Below are 25,324 nucleotides of genomic sequence, written 5' to 3' on the forward strand. Positions count from 1 at the left end.
CCTTGCTGCCTTTTCTGATTATTCTTCCTGTCTTGTGCTTTCTAGGGACTTTTCATTCTCATTTTTTTGCCATTGTTTTTCTACGTTCATCATTTTTTTTCTTTATCTTAAAAATGATATGTAGTGTGAAAGACAGGGAATCTGGTCATTGAGCACTCGGTAGGAAATAATCTTGAATATCATAGATGGGGATTTTAATTGGGCTAGTGACCCTTTTCTACACAGAGTACAGCAAAGACTTTCAAGAGTCATCTGTAGGGCACTCTACCAGAGGAGCAGATCCATGGTGTATTCCATATAAACATATATGCTCAATAAACTCCTGCATTACCTGAGACTTTGATCAATTACTGTATGTTCTAGGAAAGTTGCCTAACTGTTAAAGAAAAAAATAACCCTTAGTGACCTTTCTGTAATTAATCTTTTCTGTCCCTCTAGCTACTCTTCAACCACACAGAAACTTAATATTAATTATAAATGCCTGACCTATAACTTAGGCTCATTTTTAGCTATCTCCCATGACTTAAATTATCCCATTTCTATTAATCTGTATGCTGCCATGGGGCACACTTACTTCTTGTATGAACTTCCCATGCTTGCTCTGTGTCTCATGGTATCTCCTCTTGACTCACTTTACTCCACCCTCTTCTTCCCAGCATCGCAGCACTGCAGCTGGCAAGAGACTATGTAACTAGAAAACCACACTTGGCTCAGGTTTTTTGTGTGTTTGGAACGTTTTTTTAAAAGCTCTCTCAGATTTTACATGGACCTATGTTGCCTGATGGTGGGTGCCATTTGTATGCAGAGTTCTTCTGTGTCCCAGCAGCCACCCCCCACATAACCACACAGAGACTTATTATTAAGTATAAATGCTTGGCTGGTAACTTAGGTTTGTTTTCAGCTAGCTCTTATAACTCAAATTATTTCTTTCTATTAAAATATGTGCTTCCACAAGGCAGATTTTTTTCCTGTACACACTTCACATGTTCTTCATGTATTTTCTTCACTCTGCAGCTCACGGTGTCTCCATCAACTCCACCCTTCTTCTCCCCAGCAGTTTCTGTGTCCTGACAATCCTGCCTAGCCATCTGCCAATCAGCTCTTATTAATGATGAGAGCAACAGATCTTTGCAGTGTATGGTATGAAATGATTATTCCACAGCACTTTTCAGCTTTAATTTAACATTCATTCACCCACGCAATTTAAATCCATTAAAATTTGTAAGTGTAAGAATATCAAATGATGTGAATCATTATGTGTGTGTGTGTGTGTGTGTGTGTGTGTGTGTGTGCTAGTGCAGACCTGTGTATGTCCTGTGCTTGCTGCTTCCATCTCTGTCAGCTCTTATGTACCTTGCTTAGATGATTCAGAGGGTCTTGTTCTCCTGGTGTCCCCCATTCCCTCTGGCTCTTCCAATCTTTTCACCTTCTCCCTTGTGGGATTCCCCAAGATCTAAGGGAACAGATTTAATAAATACTTCCATTTAGACTCTCTCTGCTGTAATGACTGGCCGTGGGTCTCTGAATATGTTCCCATCTGGAGAAAGTCTCTCTAATGTTGACTGGATAAGGCACTGATCTATGAGTATAGAGGCATACTCTAGGAGTGATATCTTTCTTTTTTTTCTTTTTCTTTTTTTATTGAAAGAAAAAAAAAAGAAATTCGCGCCTCCTCCCAGCCTCCCATTTCCCTCCCCCTCCTCCCACTCTTCTCTTCCTCCCCCTCTCCTCTCCCCCTCTCTCTCCAGTCCGAAGAGCAGTCAGGGTTCCCTGCCCTGTGGAAAGTCCAAGGTCCTCCCCGCTCCATCCAGGTCTAGGAAGGTGAACATCCATACTGGCTAGGCTCCCACAAAGCCAGAACATGAAGTAGGATCAAAACCCAGTGCCATTGTCTTTGGCTTCTCATCAGCCCTCATTGTCCGCCATGTTCAAAGAGTCCTGTTTTATCCCATGCTTTTTCAGTCACAGTCCAGATGGCTTTGGTGAGCTCCCAATAGATCAGCCCCACTGTCTCAGTGGGTGGGTGCACCCCTCGTGGTCCTGAATGGGGGAACTTGGGGAAACGGGATGATTGGGAGAAAGGAAGTGTGGATAGAGGAGCAGGGAATCACATAACTTAATTAAGGGAGCCATCTTAGGGTTGGCAAGAGACTTGAACCTAGAGGGGCTCCCAGATGCCCAGAGCCATGTGCCCAGTTAGCTCCTTGGGCAGCTGAGGAGAGGGAACCTGAAATGACCCTACCCTATAGCCATACTGATGAATATATTACATATCACCATAGAACCTTCATCTGGCAATGAATGAAGATAGATACAGAGACCCACACTGGAGCATCAGACTGAGCTCCCAAGGTCCCAGTGAAGAGCAGAAGGAGGGAGAACATGAGCAAGGAAATTAGGAGTGATTTCATTTGTACTTTTTTTCAACCAGCAGTGTTTGGTTTTACCCTAGGTCTCTGGGCTACCCAGTCTCTGGTTGTTAGTTATTTAAGTAGAGCCAGGCAAGGTCCTTGTATTTGTAGACCATAAACTGCCGTGGAGAAATCAACCAGTGTAATTCCCTAAGACTCATCAAATGTTTGAAAAAGAAACCTAAATAATTTATATTTCTTATAAATAGTCTGAAAGTCACTTTATAGTCTACACATTCATTTAAAAATGTAATTGTTGTTCTTTTCAGACACACATGCATATTGGATAGATTCACTATACATACCATTATTTATTGAACACCTACTATGTAAAAGCCACTATGCTTAGTGCTATGTATCGGGTTTTTCCCATCATTTCATGTTTACCTAATGATAGAAGCAGATATCTGTTAATTAATCATGGTAGGGAGGATTGTATTTTTTTACACTTTAAAAAAGTAAGTATAGTACTGTGCATTCTTGAATTATGTATTAGGTTGATATGTCCTTTTTGAGGACACCGGTGAAGGCTGCCAAGAGGAAGTGTTGATTAAGCTGAAACATAAGTAGGAAAAACTAGGTTTAGTTTGCTAAATCCCAAGAACATTTTGTATAGATGTCCAAAACTAGTGATGGGACATTAAAAGACTGATAAAGGGTGGCTTTAAGAGGAATGAATGGGAAGAATGAAAAGAAGCTAGGTAGAGAATGAGGCTGGGGAACAGCCTCTGTACCTTTTAAGTTGTAAATGCTTTTGTCGTGAACTTCATAGCTGAATATTGTAACTACATCACTCCCAACCATCTTTCCTCTTCTATTCTCTCCTGTATTCCAAACAAATCTGCCAAATTCAAGAACTCTTCGTAGTTATTATTGTTACATCTATGTACATATACATATGTATGCACACATATGCACACAACTTACTGAGTCAGTTTAGCATGGCGATTTTATACATATGTCCATGGATGGCCACTTTTAACAACCTAATTCAGGTTTGGGGAGTCTGATGTCATGTGGCTTATTGTCAATCTATTTAAAACTCAGAACATTTTGGGGAAAAGTTTCTAGGAAACAATCATTCCTATTTCAGTTGAGCAGTAGAGCTTAATTTGTGACTACTTAGAAACTCCTTTGCAAAGTACATGTGACCGTGAGGGTGGGCTCTACAGTGAAAAGGCCAAAAATATAGTGTAATTTATGACCAAAATACCATAGAGGTCAGCAGGACTAAAATACATGTGACATTTCCACTAGGGTTGGGTTTCATTAAGTGAGATGTAAGGTCATAATCTAAGGAGGGAGAATCTAGAGATTTTGGTGAGGTCTGCCTCTCTAGCAAAGGGCAGGTGAGGTCTGCCTCCACAAAGAGCATAAAAGATATCAGGTCCTTAACAATGTGCAACCCCTGCCTTCCAGGTGGGAAACAGTGAATTTCTCCTCTGAGAGATCCCTGCATGTTTAACATTCCTAGTTCTCTAGTGTTATGTGGGCACAAGGACCTTTTTGCCCGTAATCATCTGTAGCTCTTCATCTATGGATGAGGCCATGTGGAATTTTCTCCGAATGTGTTGGCATGTAAACTGATGCTGTCATTGTGGTGACCTTAATCAGGCAACTATAATAGTTAATATTAATGGGTACATTTACCCTGTCATGTTCTAGAAACAAGACCAACCCAGACAACATTCTGAGCCTCAGGCTCTAACAGTCTTTTCACCTTCCTTTTGGTATTTTTTCCAGATCCTTCAGTTTAGGAACTGCCTTGTATATGTATCAGTTGGGGTTGGAAGCTCCACCATTTCTTATTCTCTACATTTTGAGCAGCCATGGCTTTCTGTAGTAGTTTCTATCTGTTGCTAGTTGCTATAAGTACTTAGACTACAGTAGGAGATTTCATTGATTTTGGTTAGTGGCAATATCAATTTCTTCTAGCCATAATTAGTTTGTTAGGGTCACACTACCAGGTATAAATTCCCTCTTACCAAGAATACCTTAAGTTCAGTGTTATTATATAAGGTACAATAAATGGAAGAAATACTTTAAAACTCCTATGAAACCAGTATTACTCTAAACCACATACCCTATAAAGACATGACAACAAAGTTGCAAACTGAATAGGAACATACATCGAAAAGATAGTCATTATAAGCAAATTGGCTTTACATAAGTCATTAAAATTTAATAAATCATATAAACGCATTTAAAAACAGATAATATCTGCTCATCTCAATAGATTCAGAAGAGATCTTTCACAAATCCTAGCACGCCTTCGTGATAAAAGTCGCCAAGAGAGCAGGATTTGAGGTAGCATACCTCGACACAGTAAAGCCTGCATGTAACAAATGAAATCCAATGTCATCCTAAATGGAGAAAAGCCCAAAGCATTCCCACTAAAGTCAAGGACAATATAGGACTATCTCCTTTACCCACTCCCATTTAATATAGTGTTTGAAGTACTAGCTAAAACAATGAGACTCAAGAAAGAAATCAAAGAAGGAGGGCGAGGAAGAGGAGAAAAAGGAAAAGGATGGTGTTCCAGAATCTGGCATCTCTGGTTGAGGAGTATCTTGAGGACACCTTGAGTGAATGATTAAGGGCCACAGATATCAGGTACTGAGCTGTTTAATGTAAACATTCAACATATGATGATTCATTTTTACCTCTGTAAAAGAAAATAACTTAATCTTCTTCAACTATATTTGAAGATCAAAAGACATCTAGCATATTTGTATTATTGATTCTGATCGTAAAAATTGAATATGAAGATGAAAAAGAAATTAACACCTGTCTGGAAAATGGAAAACACAAATGAATGTCATGTGTGAGGCCATTGAGACTATTCTGGGTCATGTTAAGGATGTTCTTCTTAATGCCAAAGGAAGACCCTTTGAGGGATATTTTTCAGTCTTAAAATGGAAATGCATATGCTTACCCATGTGTGGGGATATGTAAATTATATTTATCCTTGTGTGAATAGGAGAAAATAAAGATGTGTTATATATCATGTGAGGTTATGATGCTATATTTAGAAATCCTCAATATCACAGAAAGTTGGATTAAAATAAGCATGATCTAAAGAAATGATTTGTATAACCCTAGCTTCATTAATTTTTATATTTTTCATTAAACTCCCCATTTCACTTGAGAGTCTTATTTTGGTTACAGGAACCTGTGAAGAATATTTTCACAAAATAAATTTTGGGGTTATAGATTTGCCCTTCCAGCAATAAAGTGAATATATTCTACCTAAAATAACTTCATAACATAAGATGAATATTTCATAAAGTGTCTGTGGCCACACATCCAAACAAAGAATGCTTTGCTTTGCCTCCCACATCTTAAAAAGACAGGTGCCACTAACTCCAGAATTCCCTCCAGATGTTTCCTAGTAGTTTGCAAGAAGTTTCTGTGCAGATTATCTCATGTTTTACATGGGCTAACTGCTCTTGATTTCCATCTTATTTTTAATGAAAATATCATTAACTTATACATAAACATTAAACATATTTATGTATAGATTAAAAATGTGTGTGACTTCTAAATGTCAGCACTTGTCAGTTTGCTTCAGTTAATTGATTAGATTTGTTTAAGATTGATTTGTTTTTGTTATGTGTATGGGAGTATGTATGAATGTATATATGTATGTGTACCACACACATGCAGGTACCCATCGAAGCAAGAAGAAGGCATCAGAGTCCCTAAAACTGGAGTTGCAGGCACTTGTGAGCTCCTCATGTGGCTGCTGGGAACCAAACTGGGTCCTCTGCAAGAGCAGTAATAGCTCTTTCTCACTGAGCCATCTTTCCAGACCAGTTCTCATCTCAAATGTTTGGAAGATCATTTTCTGTTTAATAAATACAAATCATTCTTTTATATTTTCAAAAGGTAATTTATTATAACTGTAGAGCATATATTTTTACCAGTAAAGTCATCTATATGAGCGGAATCACATTGTGTTCTAGTCTTCTCTGATAAACGAGGGTCAGTTTTGGTTTCTATGAGATGATTCAGTTCCATATTTATAAAGTGAATTTTATTGTGCTGTCATTTAGATTCAACATAATTCCTGCATAGTGTCCAATCTCTTGGGGTATTACAGATTTCATTATCTTTTTGTCATCGTTACTCTTGCTTAAAAATATTTAAAGTTTTCCCAGTTGATGAATTTAAAAAAAGGTTAAGTCAAAAAGAATTTATAAACACACTAGATATACAAAATACATTTTACTTAATTGTAATATTTGGAGGCTGTTCTCTCTGTGTTTATTATGTTAATTTGAGTTAAGGTCAGTAGTTCTAATAGCTATTGCTTTCCCAGCTTTACAAATTAGATTTCATAGATCAGACTACCATAAATATATTGTTAATAAATATCATATACTATATGTAAATAAGAAATACATTAAGACTTATTGAGTGATTTTTTTATCTTACACAGATTGATATAATTTCATAAAAATAGTAGAGGGATCATCTATACATTCCATGGTCACTCATTATTATCATCTAAAATCCAACTGCTTATATTTACCATTATAAAAATTAAAAATTTTAGCTAAAGTTCATACTTAAGATACAGTATCTCAGTTTTACACCCAATGTTTAAAGCTATTATAGCACTTATGTCCTCCCATACTCCTTCTGAGACTTTTCTTGTTTGGGATAATTTTTGCAGTTTTGAGAAATACTAGCCAATTACTTTGTATAATGTCATAAACATTGGAGCTTCTCAGCAACCCACAGTCGAAGGGTGAGAATTTAAACTCCGTATCTTCATGAGCAAAATATCTTGTTAATTTTCCAAAATTATTTGACATAGGGTATTTGCCTCTTTCCCCCACTCATTTATTCAGTGTGTGGTTTATTTATATCTGTGGGGTTTCTTTATATTTGTTGTTACCATACATTAAAAGCAATCATATATGATTTTTTTCTATATTTTTCAAACTCTGCGGGCTATAACTCTTCTGCTTTGCCTTACTAATCCCGTGACACGTCCCCCATCCATTTGGACCTTTATTTTGCCACTTTCTCACTTTCTGACAAATGTCAGACACAAGTTCAGGTACACAGTTGGTCCAGATCTAGTCTCTGCTGTCCCACTAAAATACGGTACCCTTTCCTTAGAAGATAAGATTTATAATGAAGATCTCAGCACCAAGTATGCTCCTTGATGGTCTGATCTTATTCTTGTAGCTCAGGTGGTATTGATAGAAGATATACATGGTTGTATATAAGTAATCTGCATACAGTTCTATGTACATATATATAATTGCAAATACTTCTGTGTCATTATCTCTTTAGACTGATATAAACACAAGTTTATAGTATCTCTAAATGTGAGCCATTATCACACAAATCATTCAGCTCTTCTCCAATATCTTTTTTGTAATCTTTTATTCAAATAGCAAGAAATTTACCCTATTTCTTACCTAGGCTTTCAATTTTTTAGTATAAAATCCTTGTTTCTTTATGAACTTTATTAACTATAATACATTGCTAATGTGCAATTATTTTCTTTTTTCTTACAAATATATTTATTTACAAATTTATTATGTCTTTGAGTTTGCTATACACATCATTCATGCATTTAGACTGGTTTGTCAGATTGTAAATCATTTGGACTATTCAACTTCCTGAGTAATACATTGGGGTCATTTTATTTTATTTTTTTAAATGTTTTGTGGGAGGGCTTTATTATTATTATTAAATTTATTTATTTATTAAGGATTTCTGCCTCCTCCCCGCCACCGCCTCCCATTTCCCTCCCCCTCCCCCGATCAACTCTCTCTCCCTCATCAGCTTGAAGAGCAATCAGGGTTCCCTGACCTATGGGAAGTCCAAGAACTGCCCACCTCCATCCAGGTTTAGTAAGGTGAGCATCCAAACTGCCTAGGCTCCGCCAAAGCCAGTACGTGCAGTAGGTTCAAAAACCCATTGCCATTGTTCTTGAGTTCTCAGTAGTCCTCATTGTCCGCTATGTTCAGAGAGTCCGGTTTTATCCCATGCTTTTCCAGACCCACGCCAGCTGGTCTTGGTGAGTTCCCGATAGAACATCCCCATTGTCTAAGTGTGTGGGTGCACCCCTCGCGGTCCTGAGTTCCTTGCTCGTACTTCCTTTCCTTCTGCTCCTGATTTGGACCTTGAGATTTCTGTCCGGTGCTCCAATGTGGGTCTCTGTCTCTGTCTCCTTTCATTGCCTGATGAAGGTTAATATTCAGGAGGATGCCTATATGTTTGTCTTTGGATTCACCTTCTTATTTAGCTTCTCTAGGAACATGAATTATAAGCTCAATGTCCTTTATTTATGGCTAGAAACCAAATATGAGTGAGTACTTCCCATGTTCCTCTTTTTGGGTCTGGCTTACCTCACTCAAGATAGTGTTTTCTATTTCCATCCATTTGTACGCAAAACTCAATTGCATAGGTTTTGATTGATGCCCAACGTCTTATGTTTACTGTTGTATTTAGTATTGCATAGAAATTTAGAATTGTAAAGGAACGTATTTATAGGAAAGTTTTCCTGTTGTAAAAAGTACCCACTATAAATCACCTATACAGTTACCTTCTGATATTCCCAAACCTTTGGTTGTCAGAAAGCCTTTGCTAGCAGTGCAGGTTTGAATCCTCTAATGTCTTGGCAGCTGCATTTGAGAGTGTTTACAAGGTAGAACAATGGTTCTTCCAATACTGTAAATGCTATATGGGTAAGAGACACAGGGCATGGATGTAGTATGGGTTTAAAATATTCATGATTCTGTGTTCAGTTCCCACGACCAAAATATGCTCTAACTATTTGTAATGAATGTGTAATTAATTTCCTCAATGTTCTGTGCCACAGAGAAACAAGTGTGTCAGAAAACACAAGACCACAACTCTGTGACAAATTCTCTCAGTTTTCCTTCATTTAAGGCAGCCTTGAGGGGACCTAATACAGTCCTAGTGTCGATAGAAATGTAGGGTCTCTGCTCAGGTGGAGGGAGACCAGATGGGTTTTCAGAAGTGTTTGGTTGTGGTAGAGTGATTAATGATCAAGTGCTACCTAATTGCAAAACTTGCCCCTTTCCAGTGTTTTGACTACAAAGACCAATCAGGGCTCTTGGATTATTCAAACAATTTATTTTTCATATCTAACTGTATAGATGATGACAAATTGACACATTGTCAGCCTATGACTTCATGACTTCTTATTGTCCGACATTCCTAGGTATTCTGCAGTTTATATCCAAGTAATTTAATTTTTCTTAGCAGGAAATATAGACATCGTTAAAATAGTTCATAAAAAAGTACGGTGGCTCAATAGGTATAGCATAGATAAATAATTAAACAAGAGATTTAGGGTCTGTGAAAACCTTTCAATTATCATGAATATGTCAGTGAATAAAAAGAGGTATTTCTCAAATGGTTTAGTGTAAACTTTTCATTATTTGATGAAACTTTGTATACTTATATAAAATGTATCAGACTAGATAGCTGAGTTAATTTCTCTGTTAACACAACTTTAAAATGGGAAATGGCTTTATCTTCTTAGTGTTTCCCATTGCCTTTCTTTACCAGACATAAGAAATAAAGATTTATATGAGTCATGGAGGCAAACACCTTGTGTGGTCTCCTGTGCACATGACGATGCAATGTATTCTTAGCTTAAAAAAATGGTCAAAATATAGGGAGTAATGTTTCCTCCACGTTTGAAATTTAACTAATTAATATATATATTACTTTCCTTTAATTAATTATTTTTAGGGATCTTGAATTAAAATCTATGTGTATACAAACTTTATGCCCATGGACAGTTAGTGGAAAAATTATGGGATGGATGTGAGTGGCATTAATCACACCCTTAGAAAGAAATGAACTCAAGACATTAATAAATGAGTAGAGAAGCAAAGAACTTGGAGTTGATCACAAACCCACCTTGTAAAATTGTGTGTGTGAGAGAGGGAATCAGTATAGCAATTTGTTTTTGTGAACTCTATATTAGACTACTTAATTCTACAGGGTAGACTTCATCTTCCCCCCATTTTCTTCAAGATTGTAGCATTGAAATTGTCACTATATAAGCATTGTATGTTTTCTGAATAAACAAATGAGTATATAGGCATGTAAAAAGAAATACACATTGAGGAAAAGAAATTGCCAATTATAGGAATAAGAATTGATGCTATATTCCAAGTGTGTGTGTGTGTGTGTGTGTGTGTATGTGTGTGTATTAGAGTATATAAAGTGTTAGAATATATTAAAGTGATAACCTATGATGCCACATTATAAAAGATTCACAACATAATTAACTCTCATTTTCTATTTTTGTTCATGTAAACATCAAAGTGCCTTGTTCAAGTCTCTTAGCCTTTTTTATTTTTAATAGAAGACTAGTTATAAGATTTAAGAAATGATTCATATTTTATTTATTAAGGTGATCACATGACTTTCTTTGATGTTATTTTTTGAAAACCCTTTTCAAGATTAGCACATCTCAAGAGTATTGTATGAGGTACGGAAGTGGATGCCTGGGAAAATGTTACAATTTATAAATTAAGACAGGCTTTCATCAATACCCTTGTCTCTGATATTCTTAAGTGTCAGAAAGATCCCCTCAGTTTAATCTTTAATTTAATTTATTATTCCTTTGATTCTCAATCACTAAAACATCACTGAGAGTCAAAGACTAACCTTGAAAAGATCTTCTTTAGTTATCAGAAAGATGAAATTCCTAAACCCATCCCCTTTAATGGAGGTATCTCACAAGTCTCTGGGGTAATCATATATGAGGAAATAGTAGCAAAAGCTTTGTCTATAAATTGCTATTTATTTTGCAAAATTAATTTTACATCAATGATACATAGTAACACCTTCTGTTTGTTTCCTCTAATACATAAAAAAAACCAACTTGATCAAGTATTTATATTTCCACAGAATGAGGCATTGGATGTATGCATTAATTCTCCAAAGCAAGAAATTGTAAATATATAACTCCTTTTTTATCCTTCTTCAGACATTTCTCTTTCTAAATTTCCCTATATCTTTTTTTTTTCTAGACAGGGTTTCTCCGTTCCTTTTTTTGGTTCCTGTCCTGGAACTAGCTCTTGTAGACCAGGCTGGCCTCTAACTCACAGAGATCCGCCTGCCTCTGCCTCCTGAGTGCTGGGATTAAAGGCGTACGACACCACCGCCCGGCTCCCTATATCTTTTAAATACAAATAAGTCATATATTTCCTATCTGTGCATCACAAATTCATGTGAACATCATGCCTGATTTTCTAGATGCTATTCTATTAAATCCTCAACTTTTTCATTACTTGATTACTGTTGTAGATTGTTATTTTAAGATGTGTCACATTTATTTATGCTGTGGAATGTTTGTTTAATGATGCAAAGATGTGTTGCATTCCTTTATGCTGCATTTGTCTAATTCTGTGGAGCTGTTATTTTGTCTAAAACACATGATTGGTCTAATAAACAGTTTGATTGTCAATAACAACTCAGGAGAAAGGATAGGCGGGTCTGGCAGGAAGAGAAAATAAATAGGAGGGGAAGTCTTGGAAGAAAAAGATCAAGGAGCAGTATAAAGAAGAGGACACCCAGGGTCAGTCACCCAGCTACACAGTAAGCCACTGTATAAGAAGTAAAGTAAGAAATAAAGATAAAATTCCAGAGTCAAGACATAGACAGGATAATTTAAGTTAAGAAAAGCTGGCTAGAAACAAGCCAAGCTATGGCCAGGCATTCATAAACAAGAACAAACCTTTGTATGATTTATTTGGGAGCTGAGTGGTGGGCTCCCCAAAGATCTAAGAAAAACAATTATTAATTGCTACCCTCTGAGGCCACATTCTTATTGTGAACTCATCAAGGAAGAACAAAGACAGAGCAGTAGGTAGTACTGTGTTTGGATGCTAACTATAGGTGCAATGTGATGTCAACATTTTCTGCTTTGGTCAATATCCTTCATTGTGATCTATTAAATCATCCTGTCCCATTTGTCTGCTGTTGCTATGATAAGATAACCTGAAAATAGCACCACAGAGAGAAAAGGTTTATTTTGCTTCACTTTTCAAGGGTACAGTTCATCCTACAGGTGAAATTGGGGCAACTGGAGCATGAACCAACTCCTTACATTCACAATCCCACGCAGAGTGTGCTGAACCCGGTCAGCTCTCTCTTCATTTTTACTGTTCAGGATACAAACAAGGAACAGTGAGCAAATTTTCCCATCTCAGAACAGTCAAGGTAAACTCCCCATAGGCATGCCTAGAAGCTGATATCCAGTTCTCCAGAAAAACTCGAAACAAAACACTACAAGGCAGCATGCAAAAGCAAAGTCTTCTGTATCTCAACTGGCCTGTCTGTTAGCTTCCTGTAGGTGTTGGTTTTTCCTACATTTTGATCATTAGGGTTATGGTGTATGTTAGATCACGATACAATTCTTTTTTTTTATTTTTTCATTCAAAAATTTACACTTCTTCCCCTCCTCCCATTCCCCTCCTGCTCCCCCACTCCCCCTCCTACCTCTCCCTCCCTCCTTTAAGAGAGGGCAGGGTACTCTGCCCTGTGGGAAGTCCAAAGCCCTCCCCCCTCCATCCAGGCCTAGGAAGCTGTGCATCCAAATGGACTAGGGTCCCAAAAAGCCAGCACATGCAGTAGAAACAGGTCCCAGTGATATTATCGATGGCTTCTCAGTCAGCCGACATTGGCAGCCACAGTCAGAGTCCGGTTTGATCACAGGCTCAATTTAGTCCCGGTCCAGTTGGGTTTGGTGAGCTCCGGTTAGATCAGGCACACTGTCTCAGTGGATGGACCAACCACTCGCGGTCCTGACTTCCTTGCTCCTTTTCTCCCTCATTCTGCTCTTCAACTGGACCTTGGAAGGTCAGTCCATTGCTCTGATGAGGGTCTCTGTCTCAATCTCCATCCCACGCCGACCAAAGATTCACAAGCCTAGAGAAGCCAAATAACAAGGTGAACCCAAAGAAAAACATATATAGATCCTCCTGGAAATTGGAAGCAAACAAGATCGCCTGGCAAAAGTTGGAAGCATGGGGGGTGGGAGTAGGGGCGGAGGTGGGGATGAGAGAAGGGGAAACTGGGAGAGAGAAGAGAGAAGGGAAGGACTGAGGATAACTTGGAAGATTGGGAGGGTGGAGATGGAGGAAGGGCGGATATAGGAGCAGAAGATATCTACATTAAGGGAGCCATTTTAGGGTTGGCAAGAGACTTGGCTCCAGACGAGATCCCAGGTGTCCACGGGGATGTCCCCAGCTAAGTCCTTGGGCAGCAGAGGAGAGGGTGCCTGAACTGGCCTTGCCCCACTATCATACTGATGATTATCTCCAATGTCATCATGATACAATTCTAGAAGCATTCACATATTAGCATGTGTTATCTACTTGAACCTACACTATTCTGAGGAAATATTTGCTTATGCCTTTTTAAATTAACTCTTAGCTTGAAGAATTATATCCTGAAGCCAGTATAGCTGGTTCACAGATATTTATAGTTTTGGAAAGTAAAAATACTTTGAGTGTGTAATAATAGGATATTTAAAATCTGACTGAGTTGGATAAGTATCACTTTCATTCTTCAACTCGCTGCACAGAGATAACTGATTTCCCATTAATCCTTTGGCCTCTGCTGTTTTCTCCGTCAGTGAATAAAGCTCTTTAGGAGGAATGTATAACCAGAATAATTAGTTACAATGTGTTAAAAGTAGAGATGAGGTGTTCAGAACTATAAACTCAGTAATCCCATAATTTCTTTTAATAAGAATCTGTCTTATATGTAAGGACAGGTGGATTTAACTGTCATGATAATATCTCTACATATACTCAAGCATGTTAACTTTTATGCCCACCAGTATTGCTTTGGGAAAACATGAGGATAGGCCAGCATGTCTGTTGTGGTGAGATAAACAACAGCATGGATGCTATCAGAGTTCAACTGTTTATACAAGTTTTCAAATTTTTATTGATTCCTTGGGAATTTTGCATCCCAATCCCACTCATCTCCCAATTTTTCCATATCCTCCCCTCTCTCTTGTAGTGCTCCCCCAGGAAAGATAAAAAGGAATAAAAATAGGATAAAAATAAATAATAATTAAAAGGAAATGAAAAACAATTTGCTCCTCTGTCTCTCTCTCTCTCCCTTCCATTGCTTCTGCATGCATCTTAGAGATGTTGGGAACTGCTGTGTATCGTGCAGTATACTCTTTCGTCCAAACAGCTTTACTTGCTAATGTTCACTGTGTCCAGAGCTGTTGGTCAGGTTCAAGGCCTCTGACTTTGTTAGGTCATCAAAACTAGACCCTCACTGAAACTCTTCTCAAATATCCTGTTGTTCTGTGTCATGGTGGTCCTGCAACTAAGATTCTGCAGGATCAGTCTCTTCACACACCCCAGCAGGCCATATAGATGGGGTAGATTTGGGGGGGGGGTGACTACTCCAAATGCTGGATGTGTGCCTGGGTAGAAGTTCAGTTGATCAGTCCCTGAGGACAGCACTCTCAGATGAGGGACAGAGCCAGCTCTCCCAGGGTATCATGAGGGGTGGGGCAAACTTTTCCAAGTATGGGAGGCCCGCTATCTTATTAGGGATGGAGTTAACTTTCCCATGCTGTGGGTCATCAGGGTACCTTATCTCAGGGCTGTGGAACTTCATCAGAGTTCCTGGGGACGGGGGTGGGAGATGAGTAGGACTGGGATGCAAAATTCCCATTTTCATTGGTTTAGAGTTCCAGTGCCATGCAATATTTCTTCTTATTCTTAAGGACCTTAGCTTCTCCACTAATGTGAACTTCTTTAATTTCAGACAGATAAAGGGCTGTCAGAAGTATGGCAACAAAGCAAGCCAGACCCTGATAATCATTGGCAAAAGGCCACCATCCTGTTGGGAAAATTAAGGAATTTCAAGGTCATATTTCAAGGAATCAGAACAAAGGATCTAGGAGGTGGAGCTGCGATTGATGATATTGAATTCAAGAACTGCACAACTGGTGAGTCTCTGGGAAGTTTTCCCATCCAGAAACACACTCAGAGTGCGACTGTTTCCATCTTTTCTATATATTTATAAAATGTGTCGTTCTGTGACATATATATATATATATATATATATATATATGTCTTAAAGTGACAAAAATAAGCCAGTTAAACAGATTAGAAACTGGCTGCCAATGCATGCATGAGAAATAAATTTAAGTTTACATCAAGCATAACGTTAGAAGGTTTTTAAATGCTGCTCCAGGATTAGATCTACATTCAGACAGAATTGTGACAGAATTCTGCAATCCTTTCTGACACATCTAAGTGTGAAGTCTAGCTACAGATTTTCTTTACAGAATTACCTAGTGAATGTCAAAACTAATTATAAATAAGTCTGTACAGTTTCAGTTTGCAAAACTGTTTAAGAGAAATTTTTTGGCTTGAGTTCCCAAACAGTCTTGTGTGATACATACTGCCAATGAAAGACACTCCTGTGGCTTTCTTTTCTTACCCACTTGGAAACAAGCCTCTGGGAGAGAAGAACAAATCCTGTATGTGAATTAATTTTCCTGTTGCTCTCATATTAAAATATCATTTCACCACGGGAGTTAACACTGTGACTTTGGCGTAAGTGAGGTTATCTGCCCATGTTATGAGCAGGCCTGCCTTGTACTCCGGTTCATCAGAAACAAACCTTTTGAAACTTTGTTCCCCTCCCCATTATTTCTAGAAAAGGCAGTTGCCTGACATATGTACATGAAGAGAGGCTCCTTCACATGGTCCCTATGATCTCTGCCTGATAAGACTTGGAGATGTTTAGGGGCTGATGCTTCAATAAATAAAAGTACAGTTGTGCACAATAATGAAGAAGATTATCTTAATTGTGCTTCCTTAAATAAATTCTCTGTAAATTGCCTTGTAATATGTTGAATAAGGATCAAATTTATTTAAAATAAGCCTGAAGAATGGCTCCATTAAGGAGTCTGTTTTAGCTCACAACTTGAAGTTTATGACTTTTTAGACAAGTTAATATAGAAACAAACACACTTAGCAAAAGATAACAAAATTATAGCCCCATTTTTTTTTAGTTTCTTTAAAAATGATCCAATACAAATCTCACAGAGTTAAATATCCATTCCATAATATGGGAAGAAGGAAAGGTATATACTGAAAAAGAAATGAATGGCCATCATTATAGTAAAAAAAAATTTCTTAATTTAGAGGGATATCTATTTCAATCAATTACAATTTAGGTACAGCCATTTCCTAATTGTAAACATTCACCTGATACAGACCTTGCTATGAATGCTAAGTAGCATTTGTACCCAGTTCTGCAACAGGAGTCCTTGGCACCCACTTCCTCTCTGTTTCTTCTCTTAAATCAAGTGACATAATATTTTTTGCCTTATTTTCTTACCTATAAAATACCAATGATGATGTTCCTATCTTATACTATGCTCATGCAGATTTAATTACTAACTCTATATAATTTTTTTAAGGTATAGTTGGTGTCTTAATATTTGTTAGCTTAATAATTATATACAAACAACAGTGAAAGGCTAAGAATGTTTTAGTGGTGAAAAAAATCTGTTCAACACTTACCATTTGATTCTCCTCCAGACCCTAGTTCACACATGCTTAGCAACTATCTATTGGTTACAGAGGTTGAAAAAAATTCAATAAAATTCAGTGCATATCTCCTCATAGCAGGGATGAGTGTGTGTCCCTTAATGTTCCAGCATGTGGATTTTTAAATTTCCCATTTCATTGCATCGTTCTTGATTTTAACACACCTTAAACTCTCTCTCTCTCTCTCTCTCTCTCTCTCTCTCTCTGCGCCCCCCCCCGTGTGTGTGTGTGTGTGTTACCTCTGGATAGTCTATTTCCAGGAACTCTCTGTAAACTGCCTCTAAGACAGCAATAAACCTATGTTCTCAGGGTAAAAATCCAATAACTATATAAATTATTCCTTTTTCTTCAGAAAATATAAAAATGCAAATGAGTCATTGCCAGTTTCCAGTTTAGGAAAAAGGAAAGAGAAATTTTAGGGGATAGAAAAATACTCCCATAAATCCATGGAATCTACTAAGGACAAAACGATCTATGTTATTTCTCTATAAATTCAGAATATTCAATCACATCATACCCACCAAACAATCCTGACTACAAAAGATCAAAACAATTTGAAAGAAAATGTTAGAAAATAGCACCAATTTTAGATGTCTAAGACATTGTCCCACACCTAATCTAAAGAAGAGACTTTTTTTGTTACTGTTTCATATCTGTTTTCCCCCTCAAAACCTATAGTTGAAACTCCTGACTATTCCTGGAAAAAGTACCTGATCTGAAATGTCAACAGGTGGAATGATGATCACCCCTGCACCACCTTGGATTTACCTTGAGATTGGAGGTCATAAAGCAGTGATTACTCTACATAAGATTCACAAATAAATAATTCCATAAACGGAATCCAGTAGAATTTGATATTAAAACATAATCTCTACATTTTGTTTAAGTAGTAATTTCTGTTTCTGCTCAGTGTATGAGTGTTGCTTTATTTTAAAATAAATATTGGGGTAGAGGAAAATGATCCTAAGTAGAAAAAGTAAATACCTCACTCCATTAAAATAATTAGAAATGACTTTTATTGTAAATAACGAACAGCTACAGCGTTTGTGACTTTATAATGTAAGGGTAAACAAAGTGAGGTTTATAAGTGGAAGGTGGGTGGGTGAAAGAACGGATGGAAACTGTATCTATAGAGATGATTTCTACAATATAGAGAATTACGCCCTGACGAGAGTAGTAAGAAAGATGCAATTTGAAGTTGCAGGTGTTAAAACTTAAATAAAAGTAGACGTCAACCATGGAGATATTTAGGGAAAGGATAACCTTGAAATAGGCAGATTTAAGCAAACACATTGCTAGTGCAGAATAAGAAAAATAGCTCATGGTGTATAGAATTTTGTCATCCAAAAACAATGCTTGCTATGTATAAATAGACTCTCCTACAAAGGAGACTAAGTAAGGTGATGCTAGAGGGAGTTTCTTAAGTGTAATTTTGACTCTCTAGAAGATTAAAAAAATTTCATAAATTTTTTAACTGCTGCATATAAAAATAAGACATACCCTATAGAATCAGCTGGAGGATAAAGCAATCAATACAAACTGTGCACATTCAGTGCTAATACGTCATGTTAGCTACTCTACCTACACTAAATGATTAGTGACATTAGAATTAGTATTGTCATAATGCTTAAATTAACTCCCACAAACTCTGAAAGAAAAGTTACATCGGAATTACTCTGTTTGCCAGCTTGGCTATCTTTCTAATACTTATTGGTAGCTTCCATTGAGCTACTCTGTAAAAATCACATTGGTTACCTGGAGGGAAAAAGCAGTTATCTAGTGGTGACATATCTGGTGATCAGTGTAAAATGATTACCAAGTTTTTCTGAGTCCAATAAAACAGAAGAGTCAACTATTCAAGGAGTGCCAGGAAATGAATGTATTACAACCTAAGATGAAGAGGAACAAGCAAAACCTAGGGTTTATGGCAAACTGGACCAAAATGGCAAGGGAAAGCTGTCCAGCACTGATGGATACTCATTATAATTACACTTTCACAAACTGGCCGTTAGCTGACAGTCAGGGGAATGGAGTCTACCTTGGCTTTTATTCTCCGAGGAAAAGGACACACTTGGCAACAATGCAGCAGGGACTTGAGAAACCAGAGATGGAGCATGGGAAGTCCCAGCCCCTTCTCTCTTAACTTAGCAGGCTGCATTCTCAGCACCTTCTTCAGTTGACAGCAAGGAAGTGAGGAGAATAGGGAAGCCCTGTGGCCACCAAAAATATCCTCTTACAAAACTTTTGTCAGAGACTACAAAAGCTCTCAAAGGAAAATGTAATGTCAATGTTTCCTAGAGAGGCACAATTTGTAATATTAGTTCAAGTCCTTTAAGGCAGTGCCAATTCAAGCTTAATTTTTTTGGTGTTCAAATAATCTTCATTATTAGACTTGCTCTATCTTTAGAAATATTAGGAAAACGTTTTAGGAAGGGAATGAATGCAAAACTTTAACTCTTGAGCCAAATCCAGTTCTTTGAAAGTTTTGTTCTTGCTAGTGGTGGTGATAATGGGATTTCTTTTCCTTGCGATGTGTTTCAATGTGTAGCACAGGCTGTCTTTGAACGCAGTGCTACTGATTAATAAATACCATATTGCTTATAGTTTATTACCACATCTGACAGAGATATTTATTTATTATTTAGAAAATATTTTCAAGCACATCTCCTATTCAGTTAGAGGAATTCACATGAGTAAATCTTACAAGCTTGTTGTAACAGCTAGAATGTGCCACTGGAAAAATGAAATGTTGATATCTTGTCTGCGAACTCCATTGCTATAGATTCATTTTAATAAAATTGTCTTTTTCAAGTACAGCTATCATTCTAGATATTACCTGTGTATTTGAGAAGACCTCATGGCAAGTTCAAAATCTACTGGTTCTAGTCTCCTTCAGTTTCAGAAACACCTAACAGTTTTGGGATATGAAGAGATTGATGAATAAAACTGATTTTCAAAATTTGTGGATTATGTTTAAGTAAAATATCACTTAGCCAATCCTGTCAAAAATGCATTGCTATGTCTTGTATCATATAGGGAGACATTACTTATAGTTAAAACAGTTACAAAACCATTTTGTACAAAGAACTGTGTTTGGTAGTGAAGTGTCCAGCATTATCATCTGGGTGCGCAAGCTCGTTACCCCTTGTAAGAGCCCATTCTAAGAATTCTTGTTGCTTAATGAATGAATGAGGAAATGGCATATGAGTAATTAATTCTTCGTTGGTTTATTCAGTGTATATATGTCAACACAGAGTAACTTATCTTCAGATTTAATCTGTTTGTGTTAAGGAAGCATGTTGAGCATGCCCAGTTCTACACTGTGAGGAAAGACTCAGGGTGCACACAGTTGTGTAATTTTGAACTAAGAGGTTGTACTTGTCTTTGTGGCATCAGCCCTCCCCTTCCATTCATTGGCATCTGTGCCCTCATCTGCCTTTATGCTGGCTTTGGGTTGACAGAAAGCAAGAGGCCACAGAGTTAGGGTCAAACATCCTCCCTGTTCATCTTAAGACTTAGGATCAAACTTTTTTACTTTCTCTAAAATCAGAAAATAATTATTAATCCTGGCCCAGAGCCATATTGTAAACAGAGGACTATTTGATTGAATTCAGTGTATCTTTAATCAGCTATTTTAAATTAAAACAAAATCAAGACCATGGATGAGTCTAATTAGTTTAATATTGTATTCGAGTAAACCATTTGTAGCATACTGAGACAATATCAGATAATGCTTTATCTTTCAATTGAGAAAAAACTAGCATTTTAATGTTAAAAGGTCTACATTTGAAGATGTAATTTATGGATATCATAATCATAAATGGAATATTATAATTAATGTTATTATATTTGATTATAATCAAGGCCCAATAATATGACTTAGTTCATTTGTAATATTAAGAAAAAATAATTACTTGAGCAGATATTTTAGTAAGACTTAAATAGCCCTTGAAACAACCCTAGGTTCAAATGAAGGCATTATAAATCTGAATGCTAGCTAACATGATATTCAGTTCGTGTCATTTAAATTAGAAACTGTTTCAACTCTAATGAGCTACTCCACACATTATTGAGTCAGTATGGTCATTACATAGATAACACTGTGCCCCAAGTTTTGTTGGACTATATTTTATTTAAACTAAAATTAATGTTTTCCAGCAAATTTTTTACTTTATGCTTATGTATTTTTCTATTTCTCATTATTCAATTACAAGATGTGTTCTCCAGTCCTGAAATATTTGAGTGAATGTTTACAATGCGGATTAAATCTAAATTTAGGGTGTAATTAAAAACCAACGTGAAATTCTAGATTATATCATGATATTAAAAATGATGAAATAAGTTATATAATTTTTTTATATTTATGCATATGCATATATCAAGCCAGATCTACTATTTTCATTTTCTTTTGTTAATTTTTTCTATCATTATTGCATTTTATAGAATATACGTACACACAGCATTTTTACAACAACAAATACCTTATTTTTGAATAATATGAGAAGTAGGCTTTGGGGAATATAGGTTTGGAACAAACAGCTATAGTCAAAGAAAATAAAGTCCTGCAACACACCCGTTAAACCATCATTGAAAATATGAAGATGGGGAAGCTACAGAGAAATCCTGTCTCCAAAAAAAAAAAAAAGAAAAGAAGATGGTTAAAATACTAAATTACTAGTTCATAAAAGAACTTCAGCAAATATAACTCTAAAAAGCAAAGTGGGTGAGATGCACAAATTTTGTTGAGGATTAACATAAACATGGTTTAAGGCTGTGGACTTATAGATTACAGATTTGTAGTCTCCCAAAGACTAGGTAGACAGAACTAGAGACTGGCTCAGTTGATAAAAGCTCTTGAAGTCCCAAGCTCAGATGCTCAGAACTTACAAAAAGCTGATCCTATAGTATAACTCAAGCATCTGTCATCCTAGTAGACCACTGGGTAAGGTTAAGCATACAAAGGAGAATCTCCAGAGCTCACAGACCAGTTTCCTGGGTTGTATGCCAGCAAAGTGACCCTATCTTAGAGTGTGAAGACAGGGGCAAATAAACACAGGCTGTCCTATGACTTCCACACATGTATTGTAGCACATGTATGATCACACGCACTCGCACACACTAAAAAAGGACTGGGAAGTGCATCTTGCAATAAAATAGTACTTCTGTAATTTGGCATGTGGAGTAAGAGAGCAAAGGGTGGAGGTAAGGCATGAACTGACAAGGTCTGGATTCTTTTTTGAGAACATAGTCTTATGGATTCAGTTCTTCGTTTTCACTGCTGCGCCTTAGAGCTACTCACACCATACTGAGACTGAGTGGTGCTTGAATCAACACAAACCCTGAGCTGTTAAACTGATGCAGTTTCCTTATTGGTTTGATTTGTTGGATATGAGCTTCATTGTTTTATAGAATCATGTACTGTATAAATATCAATGAAGCTACCAAAGGAAACTATTAATACTGTATACTGAATGATAACTGGGTGCCAAGAGCAGACTAACTCTAGTGCAGTTGTGATCTCATTTATGGAGACCAAATGCAGGACGGTGTCTTGGAGAGGGTTTGAACCAAATGAATCATACAAATTGCCTTGAGAACTGCCTCCAAGGAGCTGGAGAATGAAGTGTTTAGATTGTTGATTAAGGGGTAAGAGAAAAGCTCAGGTAAAAATAGAAGAAAGAAATTGAATGTGTTTTATATTTGTTTCCACTAACTTAATCTTAGGTTTGAAGTCTTTCTGCATTCTCATGATAATTGCTGAGCATCTTGATTTTAATTAGGTCTACTTTTGTTACCAATAACATTAAGTATGAGGACAGTTTATTTAAGGACACAGGGAATCTTACAGTACCCCAAATCAAAAAATGCAGACCAGCTTGAGGAAGATGTTAAAATCAGACACCAAAATGTAAGACTGTTTTAAGCTGTGTTTTTTGGGTGCATCTTGTCCCTTTGGGTCACATTGTTCTGCCAATTGTGTGGCCAATTTGTTAAAGCACATGTCTTTGTTTTACCATTTGAACACAGAAAAGATGACATAACAGAGTTCAGGTATGAACATATTGCTTCAAGCATGCTTCTCTCATACTTACACATTCCGTTAGGCCTTTCTTAGGTCTAAGAAAAGCTGACAGCAATCAACTGGAGTTAGCTAACCATCACTATGCCTGTGGAACTCTGCTCAACTAGTGACAGAGAGCAAGCTATGCAAGCTGCTTGTGTTTTGTTGCAGTATTCTGATATTTTCTATGAGGTATTTGAAAAACACAAACTTACTAATTCAGACTTCAACCTCTCTGTCACCTCCTTTGTAGCTGGAGGTAACACATACAGGGTGTTGCCTCTCTGCCCTACTCAACCCAGGTACCTGTGTCAGGAATGGCCACTATACCATGAATCTTATTAACACCATCCAACTGGCAAATCATAAATCTATTTCCTACAGAACCACACCAAATGCTATTTCCTACAGTCCCCCATCCCCTATTTTTTTTAACCAAACCTAAGACTTCCCTGTGTAGCTGCCCATGGGTATATTGTCTCTCTTCTCTTGGGATCTGTGAGCAAGATAAACCATCTTCAGGGGGAGTCACCACCTCCATACCTATTGGCCTCACTGAATCTAACAAAAGTGATGTTAAAATACAAACCAAGATCAGCTTGCTGAAAATATATCCTTGGGGTGTTGTATCATGCATTCAAACAAATATTACTGCATTGCTTTTTATAAATCAGTGGTGAAGGGTGTTTTCCAGATATGTTCTATTATTCTAGTAGCTGGTCAGTATAATGTTCATGTAAAGTATTAATGAAAGTAACTAGAATAGTAAAGTGGGAATAGAGTGTGGGTGAGAACATGAAATATGGTAAAAGAGATGATAAATCTGAATAACTTATTACTCATATGGTTCCTCTCTAGCTGGCTGGACAGAACTAAGGTGACGAAAGAATCAAACACCATGTGCCAGCTGGCTCTGAAATTTTTGTAAATCTGTTGCATATCAATTATCCTTAAACCTAATGAACCAAAGTTTACTTGCATGATCAAAACAAAAGGAAACATGTTTATTTAAAAACACTTTTGTTTTTGTTTTTTTTTAAACAAAACAGTTCAAAGACTCAAAAAAAAAAAAACACTTTTGTTACCGAGGAAAAGAAAACACATACTTCATTAAACACCAAGTAGCCCACCAGAGTTTTCTAGAAGGCAATTTGTGAGGGTGAGAATTTCTGTTTAATGTTTCTAGATATCCTTGGTTAGCCACTAAAATTTGGCTCCAGGAACCCCCATGGATACCAAAATCCATGGATACTCATGTCCTTCATTCAAGATGGCATACTGTGTTTATACTGCCTGCATATGTCTTCCATATACTATAAATCATTTCTAGATTACCTATACTTAATGCAATGCAAATGCTATGTAAATAGTGTTGCACTCTATGTACTGTTTAGGAAATGATGACAAGATGGCAAGTTCTATACATGTTCAGTACAGATGTGGCTATCTCTCAAGAATGAATCTGAGGATCTATAGCATGCAGGGATAGTGAACCAAATGTGTTCTCTAAGAAAGAAAATCTCCAATCTGTTCTGTTTCTTTCTACAGATAGATAGATAGAAAGATAGATAGATAGATAGATAGATAGATAGATAAATAGATAGAGCTTATAAGGTGGTCCTGAGTCCTTATAAGCATGCAAGAGAGCAAGCCATGAGCAGTGAGCCCATAAGCTGTGATTCTTTATGGTCTCTGCTCCTATTCTTGCCTCCAGGTTCCTGTTCCAAGTTCCTGTCCTGCCTTCCCTTGGTGATAGACTAATAAATCCTCCCCTTCCAGAGCTATTTTTGGTCATGATATTCCTATCATAGAAATAATTGTGACAGCTAACTCAGTTACATAACTCCATATTTAAATGTTTATATTAGTTTACTATGAGTGCCATAACAAAAAAATAAAACAAAAACCCAAAATCTAGTCAGCTAATACAATCATATTTTCTCAGTTCGACAGGCTGACAGCCCAAGATACAAGCAAATTGTGTCTTCTTGAGATCTCGTTCCACAGCTGACTCTGTCCACCTTTATCCACTTCTCACATCACTTTCCTTTCCCCTCACACATTTCTTACTATTTCTTTCCTCATCTGGTGAGGATACTAGTCAGCCTGCATCAGAGTCCAACCTAATGTCCTTGGTTTAACCTAACTGAATCTCTGAAACCTCCATCTCCAAACAGAGTTCCATCAACTACAGCCTTCTCCTGTGATTTCATTTGCCCCACAGGAAACTCTTACTAAGCACTCCTGTT

General features: G+C 37.0%; 1 protein-coding gene across 1 annotated transcript in view; it reads left to right on the forward strand.

Annotated features, from left to right (window-relative positions):
- Malrd1 (MAM and LDL receptor class A domain containing 1) overlaps positions 1–25,324 on the forward strand; it is a 616,720-nt gene that overhangs the window by 378,429 nt on the left and 212,967 nt on the right. Inside the window, exon 28 of the mRNA XM_041630809.1 lies at positions 15,216–15,399. Coding sequence (XP_041486743.1) covers positions 15,216–15,399 — 184 coding nt within the window. The remainder of the gene's footprint in view (positions 1–15,215; positions 15,400–25,324) is intronic.

Source organism: Microtus oregoni, unplaced genomic scaffold, assembly GCF_018167655.1.
Source record: "Microtus oregoni isolate MIOR12 unplaced genomic scaffold, Mior012 000035F_ref0000213, whole genome shotgun sequence".
In the NCBI taxonomy this organism is placed as follows: Eukaryota; Metazoa; Chordata; class Mammalia; order Rodentia; family Cricetidae; genus Microtus; species Microtus oregoni.